Source organism: Paroedura picta, chromosome 6 (assembly GCF_049243985.1).
Source record: "Paroedura picta isolate Pp20150507F chromosome 6, Ppicta_v3.0, whole genome shotgun sequence".
Lineage (NCBI taxonomy): Eukaryota > Metazoa > Chordata > Lepidosauria > Squamata > Gekkonidae > Paroedura > Paroedura picta.
In genome coordinates, this window is record NC_135374.1 from 24,958,727 (window position 1) to 24,974,993 (window position 16,267).

A 16,267-nucleotide genomic window follows, 5' to 3' on the forward strand; every position below is an offset into this window, starting at 1 on the left:
ATACGAGTCCCTCCACTGTACACCTAATACAAAGATTGTGACTACCTGGGGAAGAATGTGAATCATGGCCAGTTTCATTGCTGATCTTAAAAGAAACACGCCTCTCAAGGCAGTTTAGCAGTATTAAAAACTCATGGTGCTTTTTGTCAGCCATGTTGTGAAATGAACCATATATGCTTCTGAAATAGTCTGATCTAAAATTGTTGGAACTAATTCAGGTTTTCAGTATTCCAGATGTCTCTAAAACAAAGGCATGTTGTCAGGGTATGTTTACAGCTTTGCCTATAGAAAATTAAGGTATTTATAATTTTTAAATCCCATACTTCAAATACTGCAATTTTATGACAAACTAGTTATGATGCATCTTGTTGACATTTGACAGTATTGCGTGTATTTCGGTTTCCCCCAAATTTTCAAAACTTACAGAAATGGCATAAATCTAGCTGCCACTTATTCTTCACCTACGGGAATTTGATAATGGAAATATTTTGAAAAAAACTTCTCAAATATAGGATTGTTAGTTGTACTGCTCACTGAAAAATTCTTTTGCTGTCCATTTCAAGCACCAGCAATGCATTTCTATTGTTCACTTGTAGGAATGCAAAATTTTTTTGGGGGGGGGTTCAGGTATATTAAACCAATACTCCCAATCCCAAAATACCATTCAGATTTAGGAAACCCACATTTTTCCAGTTCAATTCTACCCTATAGGGAACATTATAGTTAATGGTCCCCTTCTACTGGAGAATCCATCTGCAGGTATCTCAACCTCCCCCACAGGTTTGAAAAAAAAATGGACCAGGGCTCCAATTCTATGGGCCCCCAATCCTTCATTGATTTTAATGGAGGAAGAAGGCATTTATAGGGAACGCAGTCCCTTTAAATGCCTTCTATAAACAGTAAGTTCATCTGGAAGGCATTAAAGGGACTGCAATTGCTATAAATTCAATGATCCAATCATCTTGAAAATATATTCAGGGATGGCCATTTCAGATATCCAAAATTCAGCCCCAATCTGTACCCCAGGTGAAGTGGCCAGAAAATACTGATAAGGTATTTTCCAGTTGAGATATACTGAATACACACCTCTACTCACATGCCAGAGAAATTAGGAAAGTTACCTTTTGGGCTGTCATATTTAATCAAAGTCTTAAATAATGCTTACAGATCTCCTAAAATGTTAGTATGTTGTGCTATTCTTGTGTCAGTGTGGATTTTTTTTACTATGACTCTCTTTTAAAAGATTAATACAGTTCTTGTAAAAAGATTATATTTGCTCAAAACATATTTAAATGTATAGACAGATTTACGTGAATTCATTTAACTAAATATATAAAACCTCTGTAATTATTACTTTATTAGTATCAACCAGGAAATCAGGTGTTCAGAATTCTCCTGAGGTTATACATAAACCAATGCAAATTGAATAAGAATCTTAAAAGTCAAAATTGTATAACAAAACAATACTCCATCAAAAAAGTGTGTAAAATTACAAGAATGCTATCTTTAAACACTGGCACTTGAGAACCATAATTTCATAACTAAAGAATTATCAATCAATCCCCATATTAGTCTGCAGATAAATATGGAAGAGTTAGAATTGCCAGCAACTTTTTCCAAATATGAAAAAATCTTTAACTTTGGTTTTCAGAGCAACCCATGTTTCATCAAATCAGAGATCACTGGAATACCATGTTATATCTCACATCTAAATGGAAAGGAGGAGGGAGTTTTTTCCATACACCTATTTTTAACTTACAAAATGGGCAAACATCCAGAATGTGCTATAATAAGCTAACAGAAAAGAAGAGTTTGAGACACTATAAAGTTTGAAAATGGGGTAAAACTGGTATGTCTAGGAAAACAGGAATTTTTACAGCTCAAACAATGGTACCATCTACCAAAAATGTTAGCAAAGTAAAATCTTTTCCCATTCAACATTTTATAGCATAAAACTCTCCTGGTAGTAAGCCCACAACTTATCACTTGATACGGCATCCTAAAAGGATTACGCTACTTTATTTAGCATTTAATATTACAGCTTCTGGTATACCCACCTTTGTATTCAGGTATCTGCAGATATATCTCTTATTTCTAGCCAATAGTATCATATATGCAAATTCCTCACAGATCAAAATCAGAATATAATCTGTCTCCTATTGGTCCTCCAAGGACATTGTTTTGAATTTGTTTATCTTCTGTGTCTTCCATGCCACAGAACTGAATACCTATCATCCCTTCAAGACTGGTAAATTTACACAACTTGGTAGAATATTGTATGCAGCAAAAATTGAGCAAATACAGACTAGCTAAAAACAAGTGAATTTTTAAGTGGCCTGTTACAATTTTAAAAAAAAACCTGCTTTGCACATATGCCTGTACATATTTCGTACCCTATCATGATTATGTAGGGTATGAAGAACAAAGTTCTTGTATCAGCTACTTATGAGAAGACAAAACTGTAACTCTGACGTGATCCCAAAAGGGTATAACAAAAGACAAGTCTCCAAGGGGAAAAAATGAGGAGGTAATGACTTTACAAGGGCACCTATGAAAAGAACAATACTAATAAAAAACTGCATTTACTTGAAAGCAATCAGAACGCCAACAGCTACAACTTTTTTTGTTTTGCAATTACAGAGTGGTATTTAGAGAACAGAACAGCTATTATTTTATGATGCAGAGACAACTGAAGATGAAGAACTACATCCCCATGGTATAACTAAATTGTGCTGTGCACCAACAAGAAACCTGCTTTAAACTTCCATGCCATTTTACAACCCCCATACTGTACTAGGCAAGGTTAGTGGCCATTGAGATACCACTAAAAGGACAGGGCTACCTAGAGACACATTTGGTAGTGTGTTGACTATACAAAAAAAGAGAAAGAAAAAGCAAGGAAAGGAAAAAGACACTGTACAGTTTAAAAACAAATCTTACACAGCCTTATGTTTCATTTTTTTCTTTAAAAGGAGTGAGTTGTGTACAGGGGGGTTATATGCTTTTATAGACAAGAAAATCTGCTCTAGGATGTTTATTCATCATCCTCCTCTTCCTCCTCCTCTTCCTCCTCCTCTTCATCCTCTTCCTCATCCTCTTCATCATCATCATCATCATCTTCCTCTTCCTTCTTTTTCTTGCTCTTTTCAGGCTTAGGAACTATCTTTTTTGCTACATCAGGTTTTCCCTTAGCCCGATAGGCAGCAATATCCTTGGGAAGAGAGAAGTGAAAGGATTATACCCATGTGAATTTCTAGATATACACACACTCTCCAGAAAAATGTATGCAGCTCCAATTTGCAAAAGTTACCATTCAAAACCTATGTGTTGGCCTAAGAGGACCTCATGCAGAAAAAGAACCTCAGCTAAAAGAAGTTTCGCAGACTTCAATTAAAGAGTAGACAGTGCCACCTTTAGCTTGCAGTAAGTATATCCTTTTGACTTTTACAGAAACCTAATACACCAAACTTCTAACTACAAGTAGAACTAGAATTGCTGTTACCACTTCAGAATAATACCAACTATGCCACATTATAACATTTAACAGCATTTCATGCAACGTTTTCAGTACACGGGCTTCCAAAAACACTTACTTGGGAGGTACATTTCATTAGTGAGGTTTTTCTTTCCTTAGGCAGTACAAAAGGGTGGGTGTGTTGTGTATGGAAGGAACCTGAAAGCACACTATTCCAAACCTGTTGCTCCATTTCTTTTGCCTGAGTTACAAATATGACACAAATACTTGGGCCAGCAAAAATGCTATTGATAGTTTACCTTTTCATACTTCTCCTTCAGCTTAGCAGCCTTCTTTTCATAGGGCTGCTTATCATCTCCAGCAGTATTATTCCACATCTCCCCAAGTTTCTTTGCAACATCCCCAATAGAAAGACCAGGATGTTCTCCTTTGATTTTTGGACGAAACTCAGAGCAGAACAAGAAAAATGCTGAACTGAAAAGAACATTATAAACATTAATACAAGGATTAAAGCCATGGGGTTGTTAACAGAAAAGTAAGTTTTAATATTACACAGAGAATATTGTAACAGAAAGCAGATCATATAATAGAAATGAAATGCAGTGAAAAACTCACTCACTGCTCAGTAGTGCAATATGAGATAACCAGGAAAAAAATACTCACGGAGGCCTCTTTGGTGCATTTGGGTCCTTGAACTTCTTTTTTGACTCTCCTTTAGGTGGTATATAGTTTTTCATTTCTCTTTCATAACGAACCTTGTCAGCTTTTGCCATATCTTCAAACTTTCCCTTCTCTTTAGCAGACATAGTCTATAAGAACAATTCCATATGAATACACAATTAAAGATTTTACTCAATTCCACTGTGGAATGTTAAATCTTATGAAGAAATATTGTATCATAACAAATCACTGATTGTAAATTTGCACATTTGGCTATTTACTATACTGGTTTTAGAAATACACTCATAATGGCTCACCTTCCACCTTTCTGAACACTTTTTTGAGAATTCTGAAAAATTCACAGAAGCATCTGGATGTTTCTTCTTGTGCTCTTCCCGGCATGTTTGCACAAAGTAGGCATATGAGGACATTTTACCTCTCGGCTTTTTAGGATCCCCTTTGCCCATATTGATGAAATCTGAAAGAAAGCAAAGACTATGGATTTATCTTGGTATAGTACCATACGACACCAAGAAAAATGGTTCAAACCAACATTCTAAACTCTATTTTTTACGACAGCTATCTAAGTAAAAAAACACAAATACACTAATGATTGTACATCCCTAGAAGTATGGGTTTTTAGCAGGTTATTTGATAAGCATTGTTCAGGGGTTTGCACCAGAAGCCAAAATTGAAAAATTAGCTTCTGATACTTTGCTATCAAGGGGATTAGGTCCAAAGGCGAGATCATCCCACCATTGCTAGGCATAGCATCCTTGGATCTACCCAAAGTTATTAAATTCTGCAATGAATTTTAATATAAATTAGCTAAGAGGTTACTGTTTCAGCAGTTCCATTATCAGGGATCTGGTTTCAGTTATGCTGGTACAAGCATCTGAAGAATTAGTTTGTTTCTCCAAATACCATGAAGTTCAGTGAGATCTCCACAAAACTGGCACTAGACAGGAGGCAGTATGTTACAATTACTATTTCTAGTAGGAAAGATGCTAAAAGATGAAAATCTTTCCCCTTTAACTGCTGCAAAAATCACATTCTTAGTTTATAAATTCAACACACACACAAAATAATTCTGCATAGCAGCAGCTCACACAGAGATCTCTATGCATAAATCTGAACAGATGGCAGACACAGTCAGCTTTAAGCACACCAATCACCTATTTGGCAATGAAAGGGGACGGATTCGTGGCTTCCGCCAGCAATTGGTGCTGTCGCTGCTGACACCCCAAGCATCTGCTAGAGGAATGCACAACCAACCTAGCAGAACAATGATCACTGTGCAAACACCACCAGGTACTAGATTCGTAATATGTAATATCTCTTTTGATGCATGGAACACAGTACCACACAGAAGCAAGTTGTCCTTGATAAGTTAGCATTCATAACTACAAATAATATCATGAGGAATGTTATAATCGTTCCACAGGGACTGTAAGATGGAGCTCTTCCGCCAGGCATTTGGTTGAGGCCAGGCCAGGAAGATTGGGTCCCTCCCTATATAGGCCCTGTGGGGACACTGCCTTTAATATCTGGGCAGTCTCTCTCCCAAGGATGACCGGGGCTACTGGGAATGGATTGGGGAGGGGATGGGATTATAGACTGTTTTCCCGCCATCTTGGTTATTGTTATTGAAAAGTCATATTGTATTTTTTAATAAGCCATATTGTATCTTATTCTTTTACTGTAAACTGCCATGAGCTGGACTGGTTTAGGGAGTGGCAAGGATAAATCAAAATATAATTTTAAAATATATAATTGTTTATTATGGCATTTACTTAAAAGGACAACAACCTACTTCATCATTTGACAGCATTATCTCACACCACAAGTGTTAACTTGCCAAGGTAGTTTTAATCCCTAAATAAGAAAGGCTGTTCAGCATCATCCTTTTATAGCAGTTATGAAAACAAACTTTTTTTTCTGTAGCTCTTGTGAAAACATCTGTTGCAAGCCCAGATACCAAAATACTTGTGGAGTGGATGGAAAAGGCAGCATTACAACTCAAGTGTAATCTACAGTCAGAGTACACAATAAACATGCTCACACAACCAGTTGCTTCGTGCCAATTTAAAACAAACTGGCGGGGAGGGGGTCTTATGTGAACTGCTTGCAGCAGAAAAGAAGGTCCATATAAAAGGCCATGTAGCCTCAGTGCAGCTGTTCCTCAAATTAAAAATACTTCACTGAATTGTTCAAAGGGCCTAAGGAGCATTCTGCACTGTCAGACTTGTGCAAACATTCTATCTTTTAGGAAGGCTAAAGTTGAGAGGATTCATGAGTCTAAGAAATTGTTCCTCTACTAAAGGTTGCACAACTTGACTAAGGAAATGTGCACAGTTCTAGCTAGTATTGCTACAGAACGCAGAATTTCCTATCAAGTTTGGCATGTGGACAGAAAATGATTTGTGCTCTTTGACTAAACATGTCCGGTCTAAAGTTTCTGTCCAGTAAACAAGCCTTAAAGCTTTAAGAGCTCCTCATGCTTGCAGTGAAGGGGTCAGGAAAGGGGCCGACACCAAGTTGCAAGGATGCTTGACTGGTTTGATAATGGAAGGGACGGGGGATTAAAGACTTACATTCTATTTCTTAGAGTACTCTACTTAACAAAAAAAAATCTTTACAGAAGTATTCAAAATGTTCCAGCCACTACTGTTTTCTTTTACATTACAAGGCAAAATAAAACTTGAGGTTTTTTTTTAATGAATCTTTTCAGTATTTATTTATGTTTGAACAGCATATTAAAAATTGTGTTAAAAGGAGGGGGAAAGTAGTGTGGTTTTCAAATAATGCAAACTGTGTCCTAAGTCACTTTCCTAGCTGCTTGAGAAAAAAATTATTTTAACGTATCATGGGGCCATGTAAGAGATTATTGGCTATCATACATGAGGCTGGTGCTTCGTCTACAAGGACGACTGCTCTTGACTGTAAATCTATCTCCAGCCAGAGCCCTACAGAGCTGGGGTCGTTCTTTGCTTCGTTGTCTATTTCGTACAATTTTTCCCCCACGAAGGGGAAGGGGGGAGGGCGCGGAGGGAGAAGAAATCACAATGGCGCAGGCTTCTGTGTAAGGTCACCACCGGCAGCAGCAGCAGCAGCGATTCTCCTTCCATTTTGTGCGAAAGCCTTGCTGATGAGAGAAAGTCCCCTTGAAATGCGCATCGCGGCCGCTCCGCTGCGGCGGGAGGGCCGCTTATTCGGCGGGTGCGCGGCACTCCGAGCCCGCTGCTGGCGAGGCGGCTGCTACAGCCAGGGCAATCGCGCTCCCCTTTGCATTGGGCTTCGTAGGCGGCGAGACCGCTTCTCGGAATGGCCGCTGCTCGTACAGAATATGGCTCCTTCCTTCCTTCCCTTTGTGTGTGTGTGTGTGTGTGTGTGCGCGCGCGTGTGTGTCGGTGCGCTCTGTACTCTGGCGCACAGACTCTGCCATTACAGGCAATTGGAAAGGAAAGGAAGGAGGGGGGGGGAGGTGAAAAGCGTCTCGTTTCCACTTCAAGGCCCCCTTCAAAGAGAGAAAAACACCCTTCAGACACACAGAAAAACACACACATTTTGTTGTTGTTGTCGCTGCCTTTGCGCTCTCTCTCTCTCTCTCGGGCGGCCAGTCCCCGTGCTGGACCTTTAAGCGGCCGCCGCAGCCCTTCCTCGCCCAGGCAGAAAAGGCGCCTTGAAAAAAGTTCCCCTGAACTGCGCCCCCGCCCTCTCCCTCCCTCCCTCCCTCCCGTCCGCGCCTCCCCTGCCTGCGCTCCAGCCAGTCTCCGCTCGCCTTGTTTTCTCGCTCTCCCTTCTACACACGGCTCTCCGTCAGCCATGTTCCAGCGAGCGCAGCTCCCCGAGGTGATTTATCGCCCCGAGGCCAACAACGCCCTGAGACGCCCCGCCAATTCAGCAGCCCTGCGACGCCCCCCCCCCTCAACACCACACACACACACACCGCGACGAGACCCTCCCCAGCCCGTCTCGAGGCACACGAGCCCAGGCGCCGCGGCGTGCCTGCAAAAGTCTCGCTCGCTCGCTCTGCCTGCAATGGCAAGGGCTCAGGCGAAGATGTAAGCGGCTTATTCACACACGCTCACCCCCACCGCACACACCCAGGGCTCGCCGGGCCGAACCGGATCGGCACTCCTTTCTTCCCCCCCCCCCTTGGCGGAGCCGATCCGGATCAGGGCTGAGCACACAGACGTGTCTAGATCTTCGAGCACAATGAGGAGGGAAACCGGGGGGGGGGGGGGGCTTTCCCGGCATCGGCGGGTCCCTCTTCGCCCACTTCCCCAAAGTGACCGGGGCTCATCCCTGCCCTCCACAAACCGCCCCGTCTCCTCTCCCCGGCCCCTGAGGGGGGACGCAGCCTTTGTGTGCCTGTGCGGGGCGAATCCTGCCCCTTCGCACCCCAATCCACGCTGCCTCCCCCGCCCCCACTCCGCTCCCCGGGTTGGCCTCATAAGTCAGCTCGGGCAGGCAACGGACCACCCCCGCGGAATACTCACCTCGCGTCACGCGCCCGCACGCTAGTCACAGCCCTCCGTTCACACGCCCGAAAACGCACCCGACACCGGCCCCCGAAGCTGCCTGGATCTCGTATGGAGCCCTATGCACTGCAATGGCTGTGAGAGGGATCGATACGCAGCCTCCTCACTCTCTGAGCGCTGGTAACATTACTCTCAACACCGCCCGCTCCCCATTGGCTACCGCCAAGCCAGGAGCTCTGCGGATTGGAGGAGCGCCTTCCATTGTCCTTACCAGAGGAGGCTTTGGATTGGACGTGGCGGGATTCACGTCACTGGGGAACGAAAGGGCGCGCAAATATAAAACTCAGTGGAGAGGAGATGGCTGAGGCGGGATGTACAGCTCTGAGGCTGAAACTAGTGCTGTACTGCCGTGTATGAAGAGAGCGGGCTCATAGGCAATCATAGAACTCTCAACACAGGCTAAAGGAGGCTCACTGCCTTGACTACGCAGCCGCTCCTAGCGTCAAATAAGCATGCCCGTAGCCTATATGAAGGGCTCCAAAACCACACCAGCACTGACCTAGACTCTGCTGTTGAAGGCAGTATATATAATAAGTAACTATTTAATGTAACTTATTTACTCTAACTATACTTAAGTGACTGATGGGTCTGAAACACACACCAATTAAGCTCATTTAATACCACAGCTCTGCAAGTCAGGAATTTTAGTGCAATAGTTAGTCCCATTTTCTGTATGAATAAACTGAGGTACATGGAAATCACATTCATACAGGAAGGCTTCTGCAAATTAAATTCTCCTTGTTGCTGTCATCTCTTTGTTTCGATGCTTTTTATACACTACTTTTTACAATCACATTCCTCAACAAGCATTCACAATGAGGTAAACTATAAGCATAGCATAGTATACATGAAACCAACTATTTCTGATTTTGCACTTTTTATGTAATCTCAGTTGCTGAAAAGGAAGGAAATAAGAACTAATGGCAATATATTAATGTCCCCATAAGGTTGCCAGATCTCCCCTAGCTACAGGCAGAGGATGGGGGTCAGGTTTGCTGGATCCAGGTTGGAAAAATGTAAAATTGGGGATGGAGCCTGGGGAGGACAAAGACCACAATGGGGTATGATGAAAGAGAGTCTAACCTTCAAAGCATTCATTTTTTCTAGGGGAACATCTCTGTAGTCTAGAGAGGAGCTGCAATTCCAGGGGATCCCCAGGTCCCACCTGGAGGCTGGTATGCCTACCCCACAATCCATTTTCTATCAAAATATATTTTAGGCCACTATTTACAGATAAAAATTTCTGTATATACCTGCTATACAGTTCCTCATGTGGTGACCCCCTCAGTAGAATTGTAGTCAAAGGCCTGGTCTCTTTCCAGATGTTCTAAATTGTGGAATATCTGAAAAACAAATACAGCCTGCAAGACAGAGCTCTTCTGCCAGGCCTATGGTTGAGGCCAGATTATGAAAGCTTGTAAGGGCTCCCTGGAAGATACTGCAACCTTTATATAGGCCATCATATTGGTTGGTCTGGCCAACAGAACTCTGGCACACCTAGGAGCAGTCATGACGTTGGGAAGAAGGATCTGTATTTTTCCCACCTGTTCTAATATATGAAGTTTTAATGTTTTATGTGGGGTTTTTGACATTGTGATCCGCCAAGAGACGGCTTGCCATGGGCGGCAAAATATAAATAAGAAATAAGATACAGACACTACAATTGCTCACTAAGAAGTAAACCTCCCCTGGCCCATTGCTCTGGTCAGTTAGTGCAAAGGGCATCAGGCATTTATTTTGTAACTTTAAAAAAATATCTAGACAACACAGATTTTCCCCCTCACCTACTTATGATAGACTCTGAGCAGGCCCTTAATCGCACCCCTGAGTTTCTACCTACATGCCTTCAACAAAAATTACTTCAATCCAAAACACAAAGTCTTAATGAGTATTTCTACAGGAACCACTCAAGACTCAACTAATTCTTGTTTCTGTGCATAAATTAGAATCATAATGTTGGAAGGGTCCATGCAGGCCATCTAGTCCAACCCTCTGCTCAATGCAGGATTACCCTAAAGCAGGAGTAGTCAAACTGTGGCCCTCCAGATGCCCATGGACTACAATTCCCATGAGCCCCTGCCAGCAAATGCTGACAGGGGTTAATGGGAATTGTAGTCCATGGACATCTGGAGGGCTGCAGTTTGACTCTTCCTGCCCTAAAGCATCCATAAGAATTTGTCCAGCCACTGTTTGAAGACTGACAGGCAATGTAGCATACAAAAAAAAAAGTCTGCCATTATTTACAGAATCTCTACATCAGAACATTTCTAGCAATCCATAAGATTGGTATAGATTCTTCCAAGTAATTTGGGCAATCTATGTAGTTTGCTCAGCTTTCAGACATCACATTGCCTGTGTTGTGCTGCCATTGTGTTGCGTAAATTGAGCACTGGCTGTCAGTATCCAGTGATAAAACGTACCTGGTCACGGTACCAGACCAATATCATATATTTTTACACAATAGATGAGGTAAACACAATTTGGCTCATTCAGAATCCACTCCCTTCCTTATAATATAGATATGGCATTGAACCACCTCTTCACAGAATGTTCCTATAATATTATGTACCAATACCCTTCCTACTTCTTTCTTTTAGAGATACAGAACACCTTCTCACTGCACATCTTCAAGCCATTCGCCTCTCACACTTGACACACTCAACTCTGAGAAAAGTGCAACTGTACCCTGGAACACTTCATAACCTCTGGCAGGAAGTTTTAATATTGTTCACAAAAGCATTTCTATGTTTATGTTCTAGAGAGGTGGAAAACTATCAAAACAGAATGCCTGCTAGGGTGACCATCTGCTGTCTGATGATATAAATTCATTCTTACGTTAAACTGTAATCCTAAACATACTTACTCAGACATACGTGCCACTGTAAAGAATATGTCTAGCAAATAGCAGTAGGCACATTTAAAATTAAAAGTACATAAAAACCATCTTTTTCAAAGTATTGCAAAAGCAAGGTCCACTTCACACTGGCTACCTTGGGGAACTGGGGGTTCCAGTTAGCTAAACAATTCCTGGTCCTCTACAGTAGCAATCCCCAACCTGTGGGCTGCGGACCACATGTGGTCCTTCGACTAATTGGAGGTGGGCCCCGAAGGACGCCTTCTTCCCCCCCTCCCTGGCCCTTTATTTCATCCCCCCAGCCATTTACAACACACTTCATTGTTGTGGCGTGTCTGTATCTTATTTTGAAGGGATGTTTAAACATTACCATAGCAATCAGAGAGCGCTAGGGCAGTGGTTGAGAGTAGAGGAGTAAACTACCCCCCCACTGTGCCTCAGTAAAAGGTGTTGAGTGGTCCCGGGCATTGAGTGTTCCCCGGTGATAAAAAGGTTGGGGACCACTGCTCTACAGAGTGATAGGAGGTGGAGGTGGAGCAAGCAAAAGGTGCTGGTGGTTTCCTAGTCATGAGCACCACTCACAGGGCAGTAGAATGGGTGGTATCCATGGCCAGAATGGACAGTTCTCTCCTGTACATCCATGCAGTGATACAAAAGGCTGTGGCATGTTCCTTTATATCAGTGCTTCTCAATCTTCCTAATGCCACGACCCTTTAATACAGTTCCTCATGTTGTGGTGACCCCCAACCATAAAATTATGCAAGTGTTCTGTCACAGAAATTAAGCCAAAACCTGACCAATGGCATGAGGATCCATTGTTCATGATTGCATATAAATTGGTTTTTCTCTGGGGTTTCTCAGTTCAGTTCTGCCTCTTGTCTCACCATGCCGATCTCGCTCTTTTCCACTGCTCCAGACAGTTGAATGCCCTATCTTGATCTACCCCGCAGGGCTGTTGTGTGGATGAAATGGAAGAGGAGCAATGTCAGCCACTTTGGGACCCCCTTGGAGAGAAGGGTGAGGTACGAACCGAGTAACACAAAACAATGATTTGGAAGAACAGAAATTGAGTCCAGGGACACCTTTAAGACCAACAAAGATTTATTCAAGGCGTGAGCTTTCGTGTGCAGGCATCCTCCCTCAGACAAAATTGATTTGGAGACATCAGTAAAGGGATGTGGGTCCCCCTTGGAGAGAAGGATGGGGAGAAGCCAAGAAAACCCATGATTTGGAGAAGGCAACAGTGGCAGCACCCCTCCCCCCCCAGCCAAACTGCCCACCCTGCCGCGACCCCTGTGAAAAGGGGTCCCGACCCCCAGGTTGAGAACCATTGCTTTAAATCCCTATCTACCATAGTCCATCAGTGTTATGGGAGAAAGCTGCCTCCCAGGTGCTCAAGCATTGTGGAGGGAGGAAGAGACATGCTCTGGCCAGAATGAGTCTCCCACTCGTGCCTCGTACTACCAATTCACTGTGTAGCAGAAGAGAATTTAAAGGGAATATAAAATGCTAGTACACATTCTGGCCCTTTAAATCTTTGCCAGTCACACAACCAATCAGTAGTATGAGGACCGAAAGCAAAAGAACCTCAGCTTAAGCACTCACCACAAGCCTGTGACAACCATGGCTGGGCCTCAAAGTCTACTCCACCACCACTTGCTTTTAAGGCAGCTGGAGCTGGAAGGCTTGTTAACTGAGTGTGCCAGTCAACTGGAGCCTTAGGGGAGGGCTGTATGCAAATTTAATCATAAATAACCAAACGAACCACAGCTAAAGATTGTGCTTTCTTTTTGGTTGTCTTAACTACCTGGAAGTAAAGGCTGTGGTGGGTCTGCCTCTAATGATACCTACCATGGACCCAGGAGATGTCAATAATTATCAACCAGTCTTCAACATTCCATTCTTGAGCAAGATGATTGAACAGGTGGTGGTTGGACAACTCCAAACTTTCCTGGATGAATCAAATTGTTTAGATCCCTTCCAGACTGGGTTTAGGCCTAGTTATGGGGCTGAAATGACCTTATTTATTTATTTATTTTGATTTCTATACCGCCCTTCCATATGGCTCAGGGCAGTTTACATACAACAACATGGGAGATACATGGAACAAATTAATATATAACATAAACAAATACAACAACAGCAATAGTCTAAATCAGTGGTCCCCAACCTGCGGGCCGTGGCCCGGTGCCGGGCCGTGAAGGCCATGGCGCTGGGCCGCAGCTCCCTCTCCCCGCCCCCCCCCGCAGTAAAAAACTTCCCAGGCCGCAAGCTTGCGGCCCGGGAAGCTTCTTACTGCGGGAGGGCGGGGAGAGGGAAGCAGGGCTGGCCGTGCCCGTGCGGGTGCAGCCCGATGCGTGGGTGCAGCCCACGGGCGCGGGCGCGGCCCGCAGATGCGGCCCGATGCGCGGGCACGGCCCGATGCGTGGGCGTGGCCCGAGCAGGCCGTGGGCCGCGCCCCAATGCCCCTGCCGGTCCCCAACCTCAGAAAGGTTGGGGACCACTGGTCTAAATAACACAATTTCAGTGATCCTGTGCTAGTCAGCCTGGGTGGTCCTGAACCAACCAGGTGTGGAAGCACTTCCAGAAAGTGGAGGGCACCCATTTTGCAGAGTCCAGTTCTGAAGGCTGAGGGTCAGTTGAGGAGGACAAGAACGTCATTACTCCACAAGTGCCCTCATGAATCACCTAAAGAGGCATGGCCAGGCGGTCGGTCTGGCTTCAGGGGAGAGAAAGGTTGCCACTGAGGTGCCTGCGCAGGCACCACCAGCCAGCAGCAGGAAGGAGAGTCCCACTGCGACCTCCACCTCTGGAGCTCTCCCAAAGCTTTCATGGCAGGTAGTGAGACGATGGCAAGCAACCATGCTGGAGACACTTGCATGGACTTGCGTCAGTGTGCCTAGAGGGGAGGTTGAAGCAGCATGCAGGACCACGAACTGTGAGCTGGCTGCACTCATGGCAGTGGGTGGATATTCCTTCTCCATGGTGGATGAGTTGTTCCATACAATATGCCATCACATTTCCACCTGGTACATGCCTCCTAGTTGTATGAATACTAGCAGGTCAGTAGTTGCCCTCTCTTTACAGGACAGCCAGGTGCCACGTGGAGGCAGAGATGTTCCGAGCTTCTGGGACCATGCACGTCTGACATGGGCATGTGTATATCTTGCTGACTGCATTGGTGGGACATCTGGGGAGGTCATGGGTGGGGTGGTTTCTGTCAGGCAGGGTCAGGGTTGCCAGCCTGACTACCACCATGCCTTGCTATGAATCTTGCCCTTCAATGTGCAGCACATGGCAGACAACATCAGGGGGATCATCATTAGGCTGTTAGAGGGCTATGTAGGCAGTGAGAGTGGGGTCACCAAAGGATTTTTGGTGAAAGATGGTGCCCTAAATATGAATAAGGTGGTCAAGGACATAAGCCTGAGGCACTTCTCCTGTGCGGCCCACCTTCTTCACCTAGTGGTGAAGGATGCCCTTGGGACTTCATCTGTCAAACCCTTCAACTTCCAGCTTCTCACCATGAAGTGCCAGAAAATCGTGGCTCACTTCAACCACAGCTGTGGCAGCAGCAGGTCCTGATGGGCATGCCAGACCACTACCTGTAACAGAGACATCAGCATACGCTGGAACTCCACCCATGCCATGTTCGCACACTTGGTGGAGCAGAGGAGAGCCCTCAATGCTCTGGTCCAAGAGACAGGAACTCTTCAGCATGGGTCATGCATGGCTTGCCGACCGAGAGTGGGAGATCCCTGCCCAGACTGTGGAGGTTCTTGGGCTCTTCAAAACCTTCATGGAAGTGCTCTCATCTGACATGGCGAGTTTGGGTCTGGTCTTCCCCATGTACATAAGGCCCATGAAGTACTGTTCTCATGGAGCAGTTCTGTCAGAGCTCTCTCAAAGTGTCTGGCATGTGGAAAGTAAGGGAAGGAGATTGTAAGCCACTTTGAGACTCCTTTGGGTAGTGAAAAGCGGAGTACAAAAACCAGCAGCTAGTCTTCCTCTTGACTTTTCTGTAGTTGTTGGAGGGGAGGAAGGATGGGAGAGCCTGTGGTGACGGGAGCAGTGCTTAGGCGATCTTCACTGGAGGACAGTAGGGTTGGTGCACACGATGAGGAGGAGGAAGGTGACACCCCCCCCCCCCGTTTTCTGAGGCTTCCCCAGGCCTGACGGATTTTCTGTTGGTGTGGTTTTGCTCTGCCTGCCAATTACCAGGTATCCCCCCCCCCCTGATGTGGTGTTTGGTGGGCCTCCAGGTCCCTCTTGGAGGCTTGCATCCCTAGACCACTAGTGGTGCTAGTGGTGCTGTGAGATTCCCCCCTTGCCAGGCACCCCCCTCCAGGGGAACCCAAGTAAGCTCTGAGTGGACTTCAGTGATTCTCCAGTTTTCGATGGGAGCATTGCTTGGGCAGCCAGCCACAGCTGTCCCCTGCAGCTCTGGCATGCAATGTCCCTTTCCCCCAGGGGAGGTGATGGGAATAGGAACTGCTCTCTGCATGAAGATGAGCAGCAAATCCTGTTTATTCCCATCATCTCCCGGCTGCATGTTGGACGTGAGAGTGAGTGAGAGTCCCTCCCTGCTTTTGGGAGTTTTCAGGATTCCACCATCTCCATGGGCTGGGGGTGTGGGGGCTTGAGTTAGAAGCTCCAAACTTTCAGGATAGCTCCAGGAGCTTCTTCTCTGACTTCCCTCCCCCCCACACACAAGTTTCAAGAAGATTGGACCAA

At 44.9% G+C, this 16,267-nt stretch overlaps 1 protein-coding gene across 1 annotated transcript; it reads right to left on the reverse strand.

The window, feature by feature from the left end:
* Positions 1-1,333: 1,333 nt before the first annotated feature.
* HMGB1 (high mobility group box 1) lies at positions 1,334-8,844 on the reverse strand. Its single transcript, XM_077341806.1, has 5 exons — positions 8,638-8,844; positions 4,453-4,613; positions 4,139-4,284; positions 3,775-3,949; positions 1,334-3,211 (listed from the first exon to the last, which is right to left on the reverse strand). Exons 2-5 carry the CDS (start codon positions 4,600-4,602, stop codon positions 3,035-3,037), a joined length of 648 nt encoding a protein of 215 aa, XP_077197921.1. The 5' UTR covers positions 4,603-4,613; positions 8,638-8,844; the 3' UTR covers positions 1,334-3,034.
* Positions 8,845-16,267: the final 7,423 nt, after the last annotated feature.